At 45.9% G+C, this 19,275-nt stretch overlaps 2 protein-coding genes across 7 annotated transcripts in view; one reads left to right on the forward strand and one right to left on the reverse strand.

The window, feature by feature from the left end:
* Positions 1-19,275, forward strand: part of ARL13B (ARF like GTPase 13B) — a 105,460-nt gene that overhangs the window by 38,630 nt on the left and 47,555 nt on the right. The gene's annotated exons all lie outside the window — the stretch shown is intronic.
* On the reverse strand, positions 948-19,275 carry STX19 (syntaxin 19). Its single transcript, XM_006116839.5, has 2 exons — positions 18,981-19,275; positions 948-4,749 (listed from the first exon to the last, which is right to left on the reverse strand). Exon 2 carries the CDS (start codon positions 4,682-4,684, stop codon positions 3,806-3,808), a length of 879 nt encoding a protein of 292 aa, XP_006116901.1. The 5' UTR covers positions 4,685-4,749; positions 18,981-19,275; the 3' UTR covers positions 948-3,805.

Raw genomic sequence — 19,275 nt, forward strand, 5'->3', positions numbered from 1 at the left:
TTACTACTGCGGGTGGCCTACCAGCATGTGCTATTGAGCCTCTACTCATATAAACTCCTGAGGGGCTCTTGCAAATATCTAGGAGTTCCTTCTTGTTAACTCCTTTAGGAGTTCACTGCACTGATTGAGGAGAGCAAGCTGGTTGCCAGGATGTCCCTTCAGGGGTCATTGGACTCAGCAGACGTGGATACCCGTACTTTGGTCATTGCTGTCAGTATGAGGAGGGGCTTATGGCTGCAAGTGTTGGGAGTTTCTCCGGAGGTCCAGACTACTTTTGAATGATCTCCCCTTTGACTGCTCCTGGCTCTTTGCAGAGAATATAGATTCTCATTTGTACAGCTTGAAAGACTCTAGCATGACATTCATATCTCTGGGGATTCATATCCCTGCACCCCAGAGCAAGTTCTTTAGACCACATATTCCTGCCAACCTCTGATCTGGTCAACCTATGAAGGACTTGTCCAGGTGCAGATGCCAGAATCAGTCTGGAAGGTTCTGAGTAATCCCTAGCCTCAAAAAACAACATTTTAGGGTGTGCCTGAGGATGGAGCACAAGTTCCCAAACCGGATTTTTTTCCTTTTGGCAACTACTTGTCCTGCTTCTGCTATGCCTGTGCCTAGATTACCTCAGACTGCTGGATCCTGAGCACAGTGGAGCAGTATACTGTATCCAATTCCATCCCCTCCCGCCTCCTATCCCCTTCCTTGTCCTTCTTTAAGGATTCTTTTCACAAGTAACTTTTCATGCTGGAGGTGCGTGCACTCATTGCTCTGCATAGTGAGAGGAGGTCCCCAGAGAGTTCAGGGACAAGGCGACGAGGAGTCCTGTGGCACCTTATAGACTAACTGAAGTGTAGGAGCATCAGCTTTCGTGGGCAAAGACCCACTTCGTCAGATGCATCTAACGAAGTGGGTCTTTGCCCACGAAAGCTGATGCTCCTACACTTCAGTTAGTCTATAAGGTGCCACAGGACTCCTCGTCGCTTTTGCAGATTCAGACTAACACGGCTACCCCTCTGATACAGGGACAAGGGGTTCTACTCCCAATATTTCTTGATCCCCGAGGTCATGGGTGCACTTAGACCCATTCTGTCTCGGACAGAACCTAAACACCTTTATCAGGAGGCTCGAGTTTCTCGTGGTTTCCATAGCTGCCAATATTTGACCATTTGAAGGACACATACTTCCATTTGTCATCCCAGCTCATGGACATTTCCTTCTGTTTCTGGTCAAAGACTGCCATTATCTGTTTATGGCACTACCATTTGATACTTTCACGGCTCCCTGGGTGTTAACAAAATGCATAGTGGTCATGACATCCTTTCTCAGGAAGTAAGGGATACATGTCTATCCACATCTGGGATAAGATCAGGAGCAGGTCCAAGGAACAGGTTCTGGCATATATGGCCCTGGTCAGGACTATCTTTGAAGACCTAGGCCTTCTGAATGAACCCAAGTGGACCATGGTTCCAACCCAAAGAATAGAGTTCATTGGAGCTCTGTTGGACTCCATCATGGAGACAGTCTATTGGCTAGAGAGTCACTTCAGGGTTATCTTATACCCCCCCACACCCATCTAATATGCTCCCTTGAGCAGTTCCTTACTACCATGGTGTGGACCTGCATGAGACTTTTGCGGCCTGTATCTGCATGGTGCTACATGCCAGGCTGCAATTACATCTGCTGCTTGATAGACTAGTAACCTTCCCAGACACCTTTCCCCTCTTCTGGTGACTGCAGCCTCAAGTGGTGCAAACAGGCTTGCTCTTTCAACAACCACAGCCTATGCTCCAGATGCAGGGCAGGTGATCTGAGACAGAATTTTCTCTTGACATCAATAGTAGGATGCAGTGGGTGGTGCTCCTGGCCTGCCAAGTTCCTTCCCTAGCTGCAGGGCCGGTATGTCTCAGAATTAAGAGACCATACTGCAACGATGTTTTATAGAAACAGGGTGGTGCTCACTCCTCTTCCTTGTGGGATTTTTGTATTGCCTATCACATTTGCCTGCACTCTTCATACCTACCCAGGTTGCAGATGCCCTGGCAGACCTCAGCCATTCATTCAGCATCCACGAATGGGTCACCCTGTCCATCTTCTGCAAGTGAGGTCCTCTCCAGGTGCACCTATTTGTGACCAGGAGCAACCACGAGTGCCACCTAATTCTGCTCCTTTCAAAACCACAGCCCAGGGCCCCTAGCAGATGCTTTTCACCTATCCTGGTCAGGTTGACTGCTGTATGTCTTCCCACCCTTGCCCCTCATACATAGGGATCTGCTCAAAATTCATCAGAACAGGCCGTCTCTTATAATGGTGGCGCTGGTCTTGCCAAGGCACCACTGGTTCACCACATTCCTGACCCTGTTGGTGGACTGTGGCTACCTTCAACACCCCAACCTGGAGTCTCTCCAACTTGTGGCATGGTGGCTTCATGGTTGACCAAATGCAAGCTGCAATGCTTGGACTAAGTATGTGAGTTGCTCCTGGATATCCATAAGCCATCTACTCAAGCACTGTACGTATGTGGCAAGTGGAAATGGATTACACTCTGGTCTGCTCAATAAGACATCCTCCCACAACAGGGCCCCTATTCCCCCTGGTACTTGATTATTTTTAACACCTAAGCACCAGGGCCTAGCTATTTTATCTATTGGTTCACCTTGTGGCCATTTCCACCTTCCATCCAGATGAAGAGGATACATCAATTTTCAGAACCCCTATGGTGGCAAGGTACCTAAAGAGCCTGGATAGGTTGTACCTGCAGGTCAAGGACCCAATTCTTTTCTGGGACCTGAACCTAGTTGTTTCTAAGTTCATGGGTCAACCCATTCAAGCCCCTGGTTGCCTGCCCCTTGTTGCATCTTTCCTGGAAGGAGGCCTTTCTGATGCTTATAACCTCGGCCAGATGGGGCTCCAGGCTTTCATTTCAGAACCACCTTATACTGTCTTTTTCAAAGACAGAGTTCTATTATGCTCTCACCTGTCACTTTTGCCGAAAGTGGTGTCCCACTTTTATGTGAACTAGGACATATTTTTGCTGATATTCTTCCCTAAACCCCATACATCTGATAGGGAAAAGGCCCTTCATTTGCTGGACGTTAGACATGCCATGCCATTTTACAGTGAATGTAGGAAACCTTTTTGTAAATCAGCACAACTCTTTATTGCAATAGTGGAGAAGATTAAAGGTCTCCTCATATCAGCTCAGTCCCTCTTGTCCTGGATCACATCCTGCTAGCTAAACTCACAGCCCCAACGCTGACAGCACATTCCACAAGGGCGCAGCTTCCTTTGTGGCATTTCTCATATAAGTCCCTATCCAAGACATCTGTTGGGCACCCATGTGGTCATACAGCCACACCTTCAAGTCATGCTATGCCATCCCTCAGCAGGCATTGGACAATGTGGCATTTGGCAGATGGTTCTGCATTCGGCAATGTGGTGAATTCTGACCCTCCTCTGGGAGAAACTGCTGGTGAGTCACCTGCTGGAATGCACATGAGCAATCACTTGAAGAAAAATAGTTACCTACCTTCCATAACTGTTGCTCTTGTCCATTCCAAATTCCACCCACCTCCCCTCTGCTGGAATAATAGGGCAAGAAGGAACTGAGAGGGTGGGATGTCAGCAGTGTATACCACACCTTAAAGGTGCCACACCAGGGGGCTCCACAGCCAACCTGACAGGTAACATGATGGGAAAAATTGTCCAATTGTGCAGACAGTGCACGCATACCTATTGGAAAGGACACGACCAACACATGTCAAAGAACAGCCATGAAAACTAGGAAACAGTTTTTGTTTTCTAATCAGCAGCATGGACAACACCAGCAACATATTGCTTTGCAAGGGTTTTTCTTTTTGTACTTGGCTGCAAGTCTAAACTTCTCTTTTGACATCTGAATGTAATCTTGAGTATTGTTTAAACCCATTTCAATGTTGTTAATTATTTCTCCTTGCTGCTCCACCAGAAATGAGATCTGGATGAAAAATTCTTTTAAGTCTTTGATATGGCTTTCTAGATTCATCAGTTCTTTGTGTCTTTGTTCAATCTCTGATAGTTGAGCTTTAGTGATTTTGACTTCAGTAAGCAGATTTTCATTAAAAACCTCCCATTTTCCTTGTTGAAGCATATCATTCACTTCTTCCTCTGAGACTTCTTTCCCAACTACTTCAAGCTGACGCACAATGAATGTCTTGCATTTCTCCTGCTTGGCTGTTATAGAATCGTTGTATGAAATCATGGTGGTTTGGAAACGCTGGAAAAGGAATGTATGCTGAGTTGTAAGTATTCTTACAATGGCGGAAGATGGCCCGTGTTCGCTTTCAGACTTCTTCGCTGTTTTTGACAGTTCATCCAAGCATTTATGTATGTGCTCTGCTTTAATTTTTATTTCTCTTGTAACGTTGGACTCTCTTTTAATAACACTGAACCTTCTCATTGAAGACACAAGGCTTTTTTGCTGCTGACCAAACTTTTGAACGTCCTCTTCCAAATTACTAATCTCATCCTGAAGTCTCTGGATTTCATGTAGGTAACTCTCAGTTATGGGCTCTTTCTCATAAATAATAGCTTGCTGTTCAAGCTCTATTTGGTCTTCTTCCTTTACCCCAGGTGCACAGCTGTTCTCTTCAGCTAGCTGCAGTTCTTTTGCTCGTAGTTTAAGCTCTTGAAGGCGGTCTTTCATTTTTTTCCCTTGTGCAAGGAAAGGCACAACTTTGTCTTCCCTTATGCGTTGATGTCACTGCAATCCTAAATGTAACAACAACAAAATACGTGTTTAGCAATTACTTCCACACAGGCTATACAGATGGCAGAGAGCTATACCTGTGTACAGACATCAGATGTTCAAGAAACAGCAAGTGGGAGGGAATGAGTGTCTGACTGAATATACAGGTATCTGATGATCACGGCTATTTGATAAATTGCATTTAGCATGCATTGCTGACTGCCTCACTTCTACTCTGCCTGCTAATCTACTCCACTAGTATTTACTGTAAAATCCAAAACCTCTGACTTGCTGCAAACATGTATCAATTGTTTCACCTTAAACAATATGGCTATGTCTACACTCGCGGCTTCTTGCGTGAGTAATATGCAAATGAGGCTAAGCGTGGAATATCACCGAGCCTCATTTGAATACCTAATGAGCCACCATTTTTTTCAGAAGAGGCTCTTGCGCAAGAAGGAACGTCTACACTGCCCCTTCTTGCGCAAGAAAAACCCTCTTGCGCAATGCCGTTACACCTCTTACTTTTCAGGAAGAACGGCATTGCACAAGAGGGTTTTTCTTGCGCAAGAAGGGGCAGTGTAGACGCTCCTTCTTGCGCAAGAGCCTCTTCTAAAAAAAAAAAAAAAAAAAAAAAGTAGCTCATTAGGTATGCAAATGAGGCTGGGTGATATTCCACGCTTAGCCTCATTTGCATATTACTCGCGCAAGAAGCCGCGAGTGCAGACATAGCTTATAGGTGAAAAACCTTGTATGGGCTGGTATCTCAAATGTGGAATTGACACTTTTTTAATGTAGTAGCATTTTTAGGCTGTTTCAGTGTTTTGCTGTTAAGCCTCTTCTCTTTTCTTCTCTCCTCTCATCTCTCTGTCCCCCCATCAGAGGAAGAAATAACATGACATGTTTTTACAGTAAAATCTCTGTTTCTGATTATTGCTCTGGAATGAGACTTGGGGGATAACTGTCTGATTCAGGATTTTTGTTAAGTACAGCATAAAAGGAGAAAGTTGTATGGTACTTCCTGACCTTATATCTGGAGCTACTAGTGTAAAATTCATTTGAATGTCAGTTTATTCAGGTCACAGTTTCTTCCAGGGGACTTCTACAACATCACTGTGAAACTTTCCTGAAATTAAACACTGATTATACTAGATCTGAGAAGAGAGCTATACAGGCTGAACCTCTAAAATCCAGGGCTGTCTGGTCTGGCAACATCTGGACTATGAATATTGTTGGACCAGAGAGCCCTGGATTTCCAGGTTCAAAAGCACAACCTGGGCTGGACTGCCGGCAAGGACCGCAGCCCCAGGGCTAGAGTAGCAGGGTTACGGGCCAGGCCCTCAGGCCCACCCGGGGCTGGTGCAGTGCAGGAGTGCAGTACCGGTTGGGGCATTAACTGCATTTGGGGGGTGTAAACTACACCACCATCATTAAATATGAAGTTAGCAACTTTTTAGTGTGCTCTGTAGTGAATATAATCTGTTATATATTTGAGTCTGTCTGTGTGTTTGTGTTTGTCTGTTTGTTCAAGAACTGTTCCTAAATGGTAAGAGCTAGGACCACCAAATTCATCATACAGCTTCCTCTTATGATAACCTAAGTCAAGATAAGGGTTTGGTTGTGCTAGGAAAATGGGATGTGCCTGGAATGGGATTTTCTCATAAAGACAAACAGAAAAGAGACAGAGTCGTCAGGCAGGTGAAAGGTGTTGGCTGCCTACCCCACATCTGTGACTGCCCACACCTCCCACCTCCAGGTGCCATTTAGAGAGGTCAGGAGGGGCTGTATCCAATTCATACTGGGCTATTGCTGGCTGTTTCTCTTCATCAGGGAGTGAGGGGAAAGTGCAGAGTTTGCTAAATTCCTTATTGTGGTTGGGAAATGCAGAGGGTAGATGAACCTGGACCTGTCCCAGGTGGGGAACATGGAGCCACCCTGGCTGTGCCTGCTGGAGCGGCAGTGGCCATGGAGAGGTGCTTCTCCTCTGGCTTCAAGCTACTGGAGTAAGAAAGGGTTGTGGTAGTCCTCTCTCCCTAGGAAGCCTGCATATTAAACCCCTCATCCTCAGCTCCACCTTAGAGCAATGATTTAAATGAAGCGTGTACATGTTTATTTTTCAAAAATTAAAAATTGAGTTAAAGGTCTGAGCAATGCCAGTTCAATCTTCTAGGATTCTATATTTAAAATGTTTGGCTAATAGAAATTTCTTGTGTGTGTGTTAAAAAATCCACACACACAACACTTTCCCACTTGCTTTGAACTCAAATGGCTAAGAAGATTTTGCTTGAATTTTCAAAAAAAAAAAAAACCCTTTCCATCTGGCAAAAAAGCAAAAATGGAAAATTTCAAAGTAAGACTGAAGGCTTAAGGAAGAGAGGAGCATGTGATAATGTGGTTGTAAAAGAAACTTCTGTACATCTTTAGCTATAGAGGTCATGACAGCCTGCTGTGACAAAAGATGAATGAGGAAAACTTATTGTAAAACATTCACTAGTTGTAGTGAGCCCCTCTTGGAGTCCTGGTGAGCGGAGAGCCCAGCCCCGTCCCATCACCCGACTCGAAGTAAGGGCTTGGTTTAATCAACTGTTGGTTTGGTTTGGTCATAGCCTGAAAACCTGGACTACTGTGTCCAGTCTGGCATGAGGGTCGGGCTTACTGATTGTGGGCGTAGCCTGACCAGAGGCCTGAACCCTGAACTAGTGGCACAGCCAATTCCCCATGAGAGACTGAAGGTTATAGTAAGGCGGAGTGGTTCCCACTGATCCAGAGGGGAGGAGCCCCTCCTAGAGCCCTTGGGGGGTCACACTGGTCCTTGCACAGAATTATACTATACACAGTACCATTACTACAGTTACGGTCCTTTGTTTGTCTCTGAAGTACTTCTCGTTGTGTCTGTAGAGATGATCTGAATGTTCCAACAGTTAGCATTTAGGCAGGTTTACTCTGGCTATGTCTACGCTGGAAAGATTTGGCAACGAAAGTACTGTCGACATTCATAAGTCGCCAAAAAGACAGAGCTGAGCAATGTGAGTATGCATCCCATGCTACCCGGCATCACCTCCAGTCACTAAGCACTGTCAGAGGCAGCAAGAGGCAGAGAGTGGGCGCTGGTGCCCACGAGAAGCTTGCTTAAAAGCTGCCTCCCCACAAGCATCAGATCTGCCTACACCCCTTCCCTCCTGCACTGCTGCCTCTGATAAAGAGGCAGCAGAGAAAAGAGTGAGAGGGGCAGGTGGGAGCCGATAGGTGCGGAGAGCCGGCTTTCAAGCAGAGGCAGCAGGTAGGGCAGGCAGGAGCCAGTGCTGGGGGGCGGGGGGGAGCTTAAAAGCCAGTTCCACCAGCACCAACTCCCCAGTATGGCCTACGTGCTCCCCACCTGTGCTGCTGCCTCTGTGCAGGTAGGGGGACAAGGGAGGCTGCCGTAAACCAACTTCTGTCCACAATGACCTCGGCTCGCCGTGGACAGAGGCTACTCAGCGATGACAGCTCCTGGTTGCGGGGGCTCTGAGTTCTCTGTGGACAGACTGCTCCACACCCCACAGGACAGCAGGCAGCCGTTCTGTGAGGAGAACTGCTTTTTAAATTGGCTCCCGCCTGCCACCCCACGCTGCTGCTTCTGATACAGAGGCAGCAGCACAGGATGGCAGGGAGCTCCCTAGGAATGGGGCCGGGTGCATATGTTTACCTGTTATTGTGGCTGCAGAGCAGCACAGTTCAAAGTGCTGGCCGGAGTGCCGAATCAGGCGTTGTGGGAAACGTGGAGTGGGAGTGCATGAAAGTGGCAGCAGGTGGGGGGGGGGGCAAGTGGCCTTTGCGGGCTCATGGGCTGGGAGTCAGCAGTCTCAGGGGGCGTGGGAGGAAGCAGCAGTGGGGGGAAGGCTGCCAGCTTCCAGCCCTCATGGGCTGAGAGTCGGCAGCCCTCCCTCCTGCTCTTCTCCTCTCTCCCCCTCTCCCCCCCTGCTTCCTGTCCTGCGTGACTCTGCCAACTCCAAGCCATCAGCTCAGCACGGAGTCAGAAGCAGTTGCGCTGGAGCAGTGCCTGCCTGCGGCACAGAAGCTTTAATAAGTTCTGTAGACTTAATGAGGAAGTTCAAATACAGGTTGGGCCTCCCTTGTCCAGCACCCTTGGGACCTGAGTGTTTCAGAACAATGGAGTTTGCTGGACGAGTATAGGTCAAGGCTTCCTACCTGGCTGTAGGCTCTGCTCCCAGCTGGGGCTGAGCTCCCTGCCGTTGCTTCCACATGCCAGGCCTGGCCGAGGCTGTGTCCCCTACCATGCCAGCCCCAGACAAAGGCCAGCCCCGCTGCCTCCAGTCCTGGTAGGGGCTGTGCACCCCGCACCCCTTCAGAGCACTGGCCTGGGCTGCATGTCCATCTGACTCCAGCCCTGGCTGGGGCTGAGCTCCTCACTGCCAGTCCTTGCCAGGACAGTGCTCCCGCACTGCACCAGACCCAGCCAAGGCTGCGCTTTCAACTGCCCAAGCCCTGACTAGGCCTGCACGCCTGGCCCCCTACCTTCATCCCTGACGGGGCTGCTCTCCTTGCCACTAGCCTTGGCCAGGGCTGTGCTCTCCACCACACTGACCCCTCTGGGGCTGGGCTCCCCACCACCAGCCCAGCCCTGGCTGTGCTTTTGAACCTGGACAGCTGGGGTTCTCTGGTCCAACAATATTCATGGTCCTGCTGGACCACGGATGTTGCTAGACCAGAGTGTCCCGGATTTTAGAGGTTCAACCTGTACTTCTGTCTTGGAATCTTCATCACCCTTAATTGAAATGCACTTTTTGCATGAGGTTAATCTTCAGATGAATTCTCTAATTAGATCAAAACAAGTTAAATTTTTAAGGCTCTTCCAATTCAGTGTTCTCCATCTTACTGCCAGGATTCAGCTCCATAATGTTCAAATTCAAATTAGCTTAGAGTTGCCATGTTGAGAGCTCTCCATATAGTAAGCGTAAACTACGGTAAAACTCCGATGGTCCGGCACCCTCAGGAACCCGGAAGTGCTCCGGGCAGCCGGACCATTGGAGCTGCTCTGCCCCCAGCTTCCCTGATTCAGCTGCTACTTAAACTGACTAGCGGCTGAATCGGATAAGCTGGGGGCAGAGCAGCTGGAGTGCTGCTGGGTAGGTCCCGTAGCGCTGCCCCTCGGCACTGTGGGACCAACCCGGCAGCACCCCAGCTGTCCCCGATTCAGCCGCTGCTGAAATTGACCAGCGGCTGACTCCAGGAAGCCCGAGGCAGAGCTGCTCTGCCCCGGGCTTCCTGGAATCAGCCGCTGGTCAGTTTCAGCAGCGGCTGAATCGGGGACAGCTGGGGTGCTGCCGGGTTGGTCCCACAGTGCCGAGGGGCAGCGCTACGGGACCTACCCAGCAGCACTCCAGCTGCTCTGTCCCAGGCATCCCGATTCAGCTGCTGTTGAAACTGACCAGCGGCTGACTCCAGGAAGCCCGGGGCAGAGCAGCTCTGCCTCGGGCTTCCTGGAGTCAGCCGCTGATCAGTTTCAGCAGCGGCTGACTTGGGGACACCTGGGGCAGAGCAACTGGGGTGCTGCCGGGTTGGTCTCGCCGTGCCAAGGGTCGGCGCTACCAGACGAACCTGGCAGCACTCCAGCTGCTCTGCTGCAGGCGTCCCGATTCAGCCGCTGCTGAAACTGACCAGCAGCGGCTGAATCAGGGACTCCTGGGGCAGAGCCGGACTATCGGAAGGGGGGGCTATGAGGGGTCTGGGGCCAGACCTCTGATAGCCCCCTCTTCCGATAGTCTGGCATATGTGATAATCTGGCACCCCCTGGGTCCTAAAGGTGCCGGATTATCGGAAGTTTACTGTAGTAGAATGTAGTACTATTTTGGCTGGTTTTTTGGCAGGGATAGAACAGTTCTTTTTTGTATATTCATGAGGTTGATTTTCAGCAGTCACATTTTTATCTAAATAGTGATACACGTTGTAATGGTAGCAAAGGGTGATTCCTATAAGTTGTCGGTATGCAAATTATTTGTTCATAGAACAATAGAACTGGAAGGGACCTCGAGAGGTCATCTAGTCCAGTCCCCTGCCCTCAGGGCAGGACCCAATAGCCATCTTAGACCATCCCTGATAGATGTCTATGTAACCGGCACTTAAATATCTCCAGAGATGGGGATTCCACAACCTCCCTCAACAATTTATTCCAGTGTTTAACCACCCTGACAGTTAGGAAGTTTTTCCTAATGTCCAACCTAAACCTCCCTTGCTGCAGTTTTAAGTTTTGCACATATTGGTGCTAAAATAATAATTACATAATTAAATAATAGTTGTAATTTCTCTGATCCATAGTCTACACTTAAGGTCTGTAAATACATTTTTGTATAATGAAAAGTTATGAAACTGAACACTTGTGACTATATTTCCAGTACTCTTAAATAGATATGCCCTCAAGAAGATGTAACAGGAAATCAAACAGAATAAATGTAAACTGTTCAGACTTTTTGCTGTGGGCCATAAATAATTGGAGTGAAGATGGATATTGTACTTGTAGCATTGATAATTCTATTTCTTCTTGGTTGTTGCTGCTCTCTTAATATAATATTCATATTTTTCTAAAGACACAACAAATCCAGCAGTGTCAGGAAATGTATAGAGACTTAAAATCAGGCATGCCTGTAAAATACTCTACTGGAAAACATTTTACCCAAAACAGACAGACCTTCACATGATGCATTTGTTATTACAATAATTCCTTAGCATTGCTAAATTTACTGTACATCTGCCCATAGCAGAAGATGTGTGATTCATTAAAGATAACATTCTTTTGAAATGTTTCAGAATTGCTTGGCACTATTTACACTGCTGCAGGGAGAGTTCAAGATTGGAGCATGTGAAAGTAATCAGGAGTGCTGAATAAAACTCTAGAGAAGTGACCTGAAAATCTGTTTTGCTATAGCCTAATACATCTGTTGACCCATGTTAATTTAGTATGATTTAAGAACCCTGTAATTAAAAGGCAAGTTGTAAGGGCACACCATTGGTGGTAATGGGGGGTGCCAAGATAGGTTTGTGAAGCTGAATGATTTGCAGTTAAGTGTTGGAAAACTTGAAAACAAGCAATCACCAGGTTGCTCCTTCAAAACAAATTATAATCATACTGAAAGTTGGCTGGCAACTCAATTTTGTGTAAACATGCAATGGTAGAAAAACACCGGTTTGGGATTTTGTATGTGTTTTGTGTATCTTTAAACAACTGTCTACTTAGTTTCCTTGTATATGAATGGCATCTTAAAATTTGCAAATGCACGCTTCCTTATAGGAAAACGTAATGATACCATATGAATGTCATGGGATAGTGTATTAGCATATTCAGAGTATCCACATATTCACAGACTGAGAAATTAGTATTCAAATATTAAGCTCACAGAGTTAAGATGAAAATATTTTAAGTAGCTTTTAATATTTGTGTGGTTTCCTGTGCTTTTGTTTTCCAGTCTTGGTGGGAATGGAATGTAAACAATTGAAACTTAGTTCCATATCTTATATCCTACCTGCCTGGCCCCTGCGGACAAACACTGCATACCGATTAAGCTTGTCATTGTGTTAGTAACTAAGACACAAACTGCCAAGTTAGAAGTTTCAAATGAATACAGTTGATAAGTTGAAGTGGGGGAGAGTAAGATTGTGTAATTGCTAGTATTCTCTTTATGCAGCAACTCAAAACAAGCGGTGTAAGGGCCCAGTATTTTTAGTCAAGCACAGTTCAGTGTTGAGTAGACAATTTGTATCCATTTCTAACATAGTTCCAAGCTATTTTAGGGGGATGATCAAGCTTACTGGCCCTCTGAGCCGCGTACAACTATCTTCAGAAGTTCAAAAGCCAGGGAATACCTGTTTGCCACCTTGGAAGTCAGTTAAGAATCCCTGCTGGTCATAGGTTTGACCAACATTCATTCTCCCACTCAAAAGTTTTCACAGCTATATGGGTTACTGAGTCACACTACCCTACTAGCACCTCGGACACTTGAGTATGATCTAAAAGCTAGACCTGGATCAGGATCCCTGTGTTTGGTTCAAGCTCCGTTGGGTCTGGGTCTTGGGATTTCATCCCTGTGGAAGGCCTCAGCCGGGGCTTCAGCAGGAGTAGGGCAGTTCCCGCTTCTCTTCCCCCCCCCCCCAAAGACTGAAGTCACAAGACACTCCCCTTTCCCATTGGGCAGTAGCCTCTGTCCTATCACTCTGCTGGAAGGCAAGGATCCTGAGTTTTCTACCTCCCTCCCCACATCTGGTAGATGGAGAATGGGAGGGATGAGGGAGACCTCGTGAGCTGTACTTGAATGGTGAAAGAACCGCATGTGGCTTATAAGCCACAGTTTGGCCACCCGTGCTGTATTACTGTGTTCAGAAACAACGCTATATATTTTAGAAATGTCTATCAGTCTGTTTCTTCAAGAACTCCTCCTAAACAAGGGTTGGACAAGAGAACCTTCCTGGGCCAGTTTCAGCCCAGCAAGTAGACTGATCCGGCCCACGGCTGCCCTGCCGCTTGCAGGACAATAGAGGCCTCGGGAGAGGGGGGCGCGCAAAGTCTCCTTCCCTGCCCGGGCATGCAGTACCTAGAGTGAACCGCCAGTTGTTTTGAACCAGTAGCAGTTCCTGATTTTAAGAGGAATAAGGGATCTTCCGGAAAAGGCTTTATTTTCCGAAAGATCCCGTCTAGACTGGCGCTTTTCTCCGGCAAAGCCCTGAGCCGGAAAAAAGCGACAGCCATGTTCATGCAAATGCCGCGGGGGATATTTAAATATCCCCCGTGGCATTTGCAATTCCGACTTGTCTCATTAGCATCCCTTTGGCACCCTTTTCCGGAAATGTAGACACAACCAGGGTGTCCCAACCTATGGGTCAAAACCCAAATATAGGTTGCCTTTACATTTCAAAAGGGTTGCCAAGTGTCTCCCCAGATGGCTCTGCCCTCCTCCTCCCCCAGTTTTTGAATTGCCTTGAGTCACCAAATCTTCCTGAATTGTCAAAATGGGTCCCCATCTGGAAAAGGTTGGGAACCGCTGTAAAAATAACTTAAAACAAGGTCAGGACTTGGTTGTGCCAAGGAAATGGGACGTGTCGGGAATGTGATTGTTTTCCATAGCATGGGAGGGTGGGGACAGAGAGGAGAGATGAGCAAGGGAGGGGCAAGGAGGAGGGTCTAAATACTGAGAGTGGCCCCTGGGGCAGCGAACCCGCAAGGGAGAGCTATATGTAGAGTGACCACTGCGGGCTGGGGCTTCACCATATTGTCTGCTGCCTGACCGGGTAAATAGCCCCCGCAGCCACAAACCCTTTCCTCCCTGACCTTTGGCTGCAGCGCAGGTGGGGGCCTTTGTGCACTGGAGGGAAGGCAGAAGGCCATTGGTGGCCAGGGGTTGGAGAGAAAGTCGCACCCAATGGGATCCCTGCCCTGAGCCCCTCCTCATCCCAACCCTCTCTCACCCCCCCCATACCTTCAGCCTCTTGCCCTGCCCCCCACTCCCCAATATTCCCAAGGCCCTGCCATGACTCCTGCATCCCCTGCATTGCCAGTCCCTGCCCTGAAAGACCTGAGCAATGCCGGGTAAGTCTTATAGTGGACTATAGGAGAGAGAAGAACCCTGCAGAAGGGTCACTTTTGAACACAGTGGCTGAGAGCAAAGTTAGGAGCCAGAGTGTAGTGTGGTCTACTGCTCAAATGGTCATACTTAAATGCCCGACTTTAGTCGTGCAAGACTAAGCTCTATGAGATGTGCAATATTTAAAATGCCTGCAGTTAAAATACTTTTCACTCCACATGGGGAAAATTAATTAGATCTGAATTTTCAGTTTAAGCAGCTTTGCATATTTATTTTCTCACAAAATTAGAGAAGTGTTATGCTTTCAACATTTTGCTGTAGAATCTTCCACTGAGGTGACCCCCCACCCCCACTCCAACGTTGTGTTGAAGTAGACAAAGAAGAAAAATAAGTGCAGGCACAGGTTTTCGTTTACATATTTTTTTTTAACTGTGCTTACAGGATATTCAGGATTTTTTGTGTATCCTGTGATAAGCAGGCTTGATGAATATTTCATCTTAAAAATGTCACTGCTTTAAAATTTTAAATGAGCTGATGTTTATGGAAAAATAGCTATTCTTGGAGCAGGTCATGTTTTTTGTTTCTGTGCCAAAGTCAATCCAGTTAGACCTGCTTCTATTTTTAAAACATTGCATTTATGCATATTGTAGAAAATGAAGTGTTCACTATAAATACTCTTAATATCTTTGTGTCTGTGCGCTATACATTGTTCAATAAAAGGAATGTAGCATACAAAGGGACCCTGTGTTTTTTCATCTTGAAAAAACACACCCGTTTTGACAGGCTTTGTATACTGAAGGTTACATTGTCCGTTGTGTTGAAAAAATAACCGGTAAGCAGGCAATAACACTTACATTAAAAGTCTGATGCTTGCTGCTTACATTAAGAATATGACTCTCAACTGGCACAAAGAAATTGTGATTATATTGAAGTAAGTGCTTGCTGTCCATACTATTGACTTAGCTTGCTCTGCAGGTTGACTCTGCCACTAACTCCCTATAGAACTGTTGTCACGGTAGAGAGGACTCTTGCTGCTAGATTCCCTGAGACTCTTCCACTCTGAGGGTGTGGAACAAGTCTCTGGTGTGAGCTGAGAGTGGTGAATGTGTATGATGTCAGAGGTTGCGTATATGAAGAAGGGTAGGTTTAGAGATTTCACAATTAGCATGAGTAGTTTTTGAGATGTGACTATGCTGGGTGCAGTGTGTGAAACCTGAGATCAGAGGACAAGTTGAGGGAAAAACAAGGAACAAGCTTTAAGAGCTGGAAGGGCTAGTGGTGTTAGTGAGGGAGTTGTTTGTGGGATGATTGGGAGGTTCCAGTTCTTTCTCCTTTTGAACATGTTTATAATGTAAATCCTCTGAATAAGCATATGAAAATACCAGTTATGATCTTTTGTCTGTCCTTCAGCATGAAGTTTGGAGTCCTTGTGTTGAACACAGAGTTGTCTCTGGACAGAGCCTGTTTGATCAGGCAGCCATGATTCAGATGGTACAGGGTGGAGAGCTTTGGGAAAACACTTCCAGTAAATAGAAATAGGATTCAGAAGTGAGGGAAGAATGAGTCACAAGAGAAATTGTCTTAAGTGAAATGAGAGTTAGAATTGTCATTACCTTCATTATATCAAGTGATTGTTTAAGCGAGGAGCTGCACTAGAAATGGCTTCAAATATAACTAACACAGATTACTACATTTCTAAGTATACAGTAAATTTAGAAGTGGTGGAATTGGGTGGAGGAAATCTTGAATTGGATAAAGTTGATTTTCTTGAATCTCCTTCCAGTGTACATATACAAACTCTTTATTCCATCCCCTTAGCAGGTGGATGGTACTTCGTCTTACTTCAAGGCATATCATGCCATCATTTTTTTCATCCTATTTAAAATGGGAGTTCTACTGTGTAAGTGGAGATACCGAAGTCCCAGTTAGAGGAAAAAAGTAGTATAATTTAAAAAAACAAGGGCCAATTCATTGTAAGTGCAAGAAAGTCACAGATTGTGGCTGTCTGACTTCTGATGAAATCCAGAACACACTGTAAAATGAATCTCTTATTTTGGAGAAAATAAATTGAAGGAGACTTGTTATATCATAAATCCATTTTAAATTAGCTAGTTTCATTTTGTAATATTTTACTTAGTTAATATCTGCTAAAGGGGAGATGGGAATCAGACTCATTTTCTAGTTCTTTCATAATATAAAAGGAAGTCTGAAAGTGAGATTTTTATATGAGTTTGTTTTATATATTAGAAATGTCATCAGTATAATTTTGTCTTCCACAGCTTTGTCAGAGGTTTCATTGGAAGGCTAAAGAATTACAGTGGGAACTTACTGAGCCCTTAGTTGAAGGGAAAATGATTTAGAACCTAAAACAATCTTTCCTCTCCGTTATGGGCCATTTGTTTTGAGTTAAATAGGCATTAATGAAAAACTGAGTAAACAGGTAATAGTTGTTGTTTTAGTTGCTGAGGTTTCACTTTCTTAGTACTAGTAGGAGTCGGTCATTATTAGTTCTCAGTATGGCCTTGCAGGAAGAATAAGGTGTAGAAAACTTTCCAGGCCTTCCCTATATATCATGAAGGGCAGAAAGGCATAACTAACTTGCCTTTCTGTGCAGAGATCACTGTTCAGGTCTCTGCAAACATGTATGTACACTCTCCTTTGTTTTTCCCATTAGATATGGTAAGGATCTTTGGCCAGGTCTACTCTAAAGGGAAAGGTAGAATCATGATACGTAACTCTAGCTATGTTAATTATGTACCTGGGGTTGACATACCTTGATTAGCGTTTCCCTGCCATCCCCAAAGCAGGAGACAGATGGGAGCAATTTGGTCCAAAATGTTAGGTATTGTAGTCACAGGCTTTTACAAAAACTGTTCCAAATAGAAATGCTTAAGATGCATGTTGGACCTCTCTGGCCTGGTACTCTCCAGACCTGACTAGTTCCAGATGAGGGATTTTGCTGGACCAGGGAAGTCATTTCTGGGTCCCCTGCCACAGGTCCCCCCAGCCATGGCCTCGCTGCCAGCCTCCCAGCTGGCTTCTCCCTGCCACCAGCCCCTTCGTGTGCAGGGCTCCCGATCCCACCGTGGTAGCTCCGCTGCCGCATGCATGCACAATCCTGTGACTGGGCTCCCAGTCCTGCAGAGCAGCCCCCCTGCCTGGGGGTCCAGCTTTGCTGGACAGCCTCACTGGACAGTTCCAGAAGGTAGCAGCAGGACTTCTGGACTCTTTGTTGTGCCACTGGGCAGCAGCCCTACCGCCAGGCAGCCCCGCAGGGCAGCCACCCAGCCTCCTAATCCCATCAGGCACCTGGTTGTACTGCTAGGCAGCCCCACTACCCCCTGGTCTTGCTAGGTGGTTTTGCTGCAGGGCAGCAGCTCTGTTACTCCAATCATGCCAGACAGTCCCACTGCCTTCTGGTCTCCCTACCCTCTCTGCAGTCTTGCCACCGGGCGGCAGCCCTGCTGCCAGGCTCCCCAGGGTTTCGCTGTCATGGGGCAGCCGCTGCTGGGCTCCCAGCCACCAGCCCTCCACTGGGAGACTCTGGTCCTGGAACATCCGTGCTCCTTGTGGACCAGGGATGTTGCGGGGCCAGAGAATCCCAGTTTAGAGAGGTTCAACCTATATTACTTAAAGCAATTCCATTGAGAGGATTCAGTATACTCCTTCATTATCTATATTGCAGCATCGTACTTAAGCTTGAAAATCAGAGAAACAAGTGAGATTTAAGAGTGATTTTTCCGAGCCAAGCTGAGAGGCAAACGAATAGGGAAAAGTAAAATAAGTTTTGTAAAACTTGTTCGTATATGTTGGAAGTTGAAATAAAAATAAAGAAGTGGACCCTTTCACATTAATGTCATGTTGCACTTTTTCATATTTGAATCAATTAAACCACCCCTTGGAATTCAAAAACCTGTAGCATTATGATTTTTGTTTTCTGTTGTTCAGGTGTCTTAAATATTAGAAATAGGCAAATAGAGGAGTAAGTTAAGTTATTGCATTATTACAAGACATTGAGATTCTGCCTATAGGTGAAGATAACTTTTGACTGAATGCTTTTCTGTATAATCGGTGACACTTTTCTTAAATGCTAGACGCATGATGTCAGTGCTGCTAAATGTACACAAACACGCCCTTTCCCATGACTCTTCAAATAAAAGTTCAAAAGCTCTAATCATAATAAAAATCCTACTTGATCTAAAAGTTTTAGTGCTTTAACATATGCAGAAGTAAATATGGTAATATGCAATCTTAAAAGAAACCTAAGTATCTTGATATAAACTTGAAATACAAGAAGCATGTTCTACTATGTGTACAGATTTTCACTTGGTAAAGTTAATTTGACAGACAGTGAAGCACTCTGTCGGTATGTTTCAACATACCCTTCCCACAGTTCTAAAACATGAACCTTCTGAAATAAAAGATTCTGTTGTCTTGGAAAATTAAAAGCAAGTCCTTTCCTTTAAGGTAATTCTGGCATACTTCCAGAAAAATGAATTTATGCATTGAACTTGTCTCACAAAATTAGCATTCATGTGCATGAGCAGCAGAGTTCTGAGAGCATTTATACTAGTAGCGCTGTTAAATTCTGAGCAGGAGAAATATCCATGATTTGTACATTTTGACACTTAGTTATTTTAATTTTAAACTATACTGCATCTTGCAAAATAAAGTCAACTGTTTACCTTATAATCCTGTGCTGCAGGCAGACTTTTTGTTTTGTTTTTGTTCTTCAGTGTTGGACTCCTACTTCTCAGGGTAAACTTCAGTGTATCCTGAAAAGAATGAGTTTGACCCATTTGCTTAAGTAACACGTCTTGTGTGCTTTTCTGTTAAATAGTTTCTGCATGCCTGCTCCTCCTAGTTCTTAAATAATCTGGAGAGTGCATCTTGGAGAGCTGTTATGAGAGAAACTGACTCCTTGCCCTGTAGTACTACAGTAGAAGAGCAAACTGGTTACTTGACTCTTGGGGAATCTGG

This window comes from Pelodiscus sinensis, chromosome 1 (genome assembly GCF_052426305.1).
Source record: "Pelodiscus sinensis isolate ZL-2025 chromosome 1, ASM5242630v1, whole genome shotgun sequence".
NCBI lineage: Eukaryota > Metazoa > Chordata > Testudines > Trionychidae > Pelodiscus > Pelodiscus sinensis.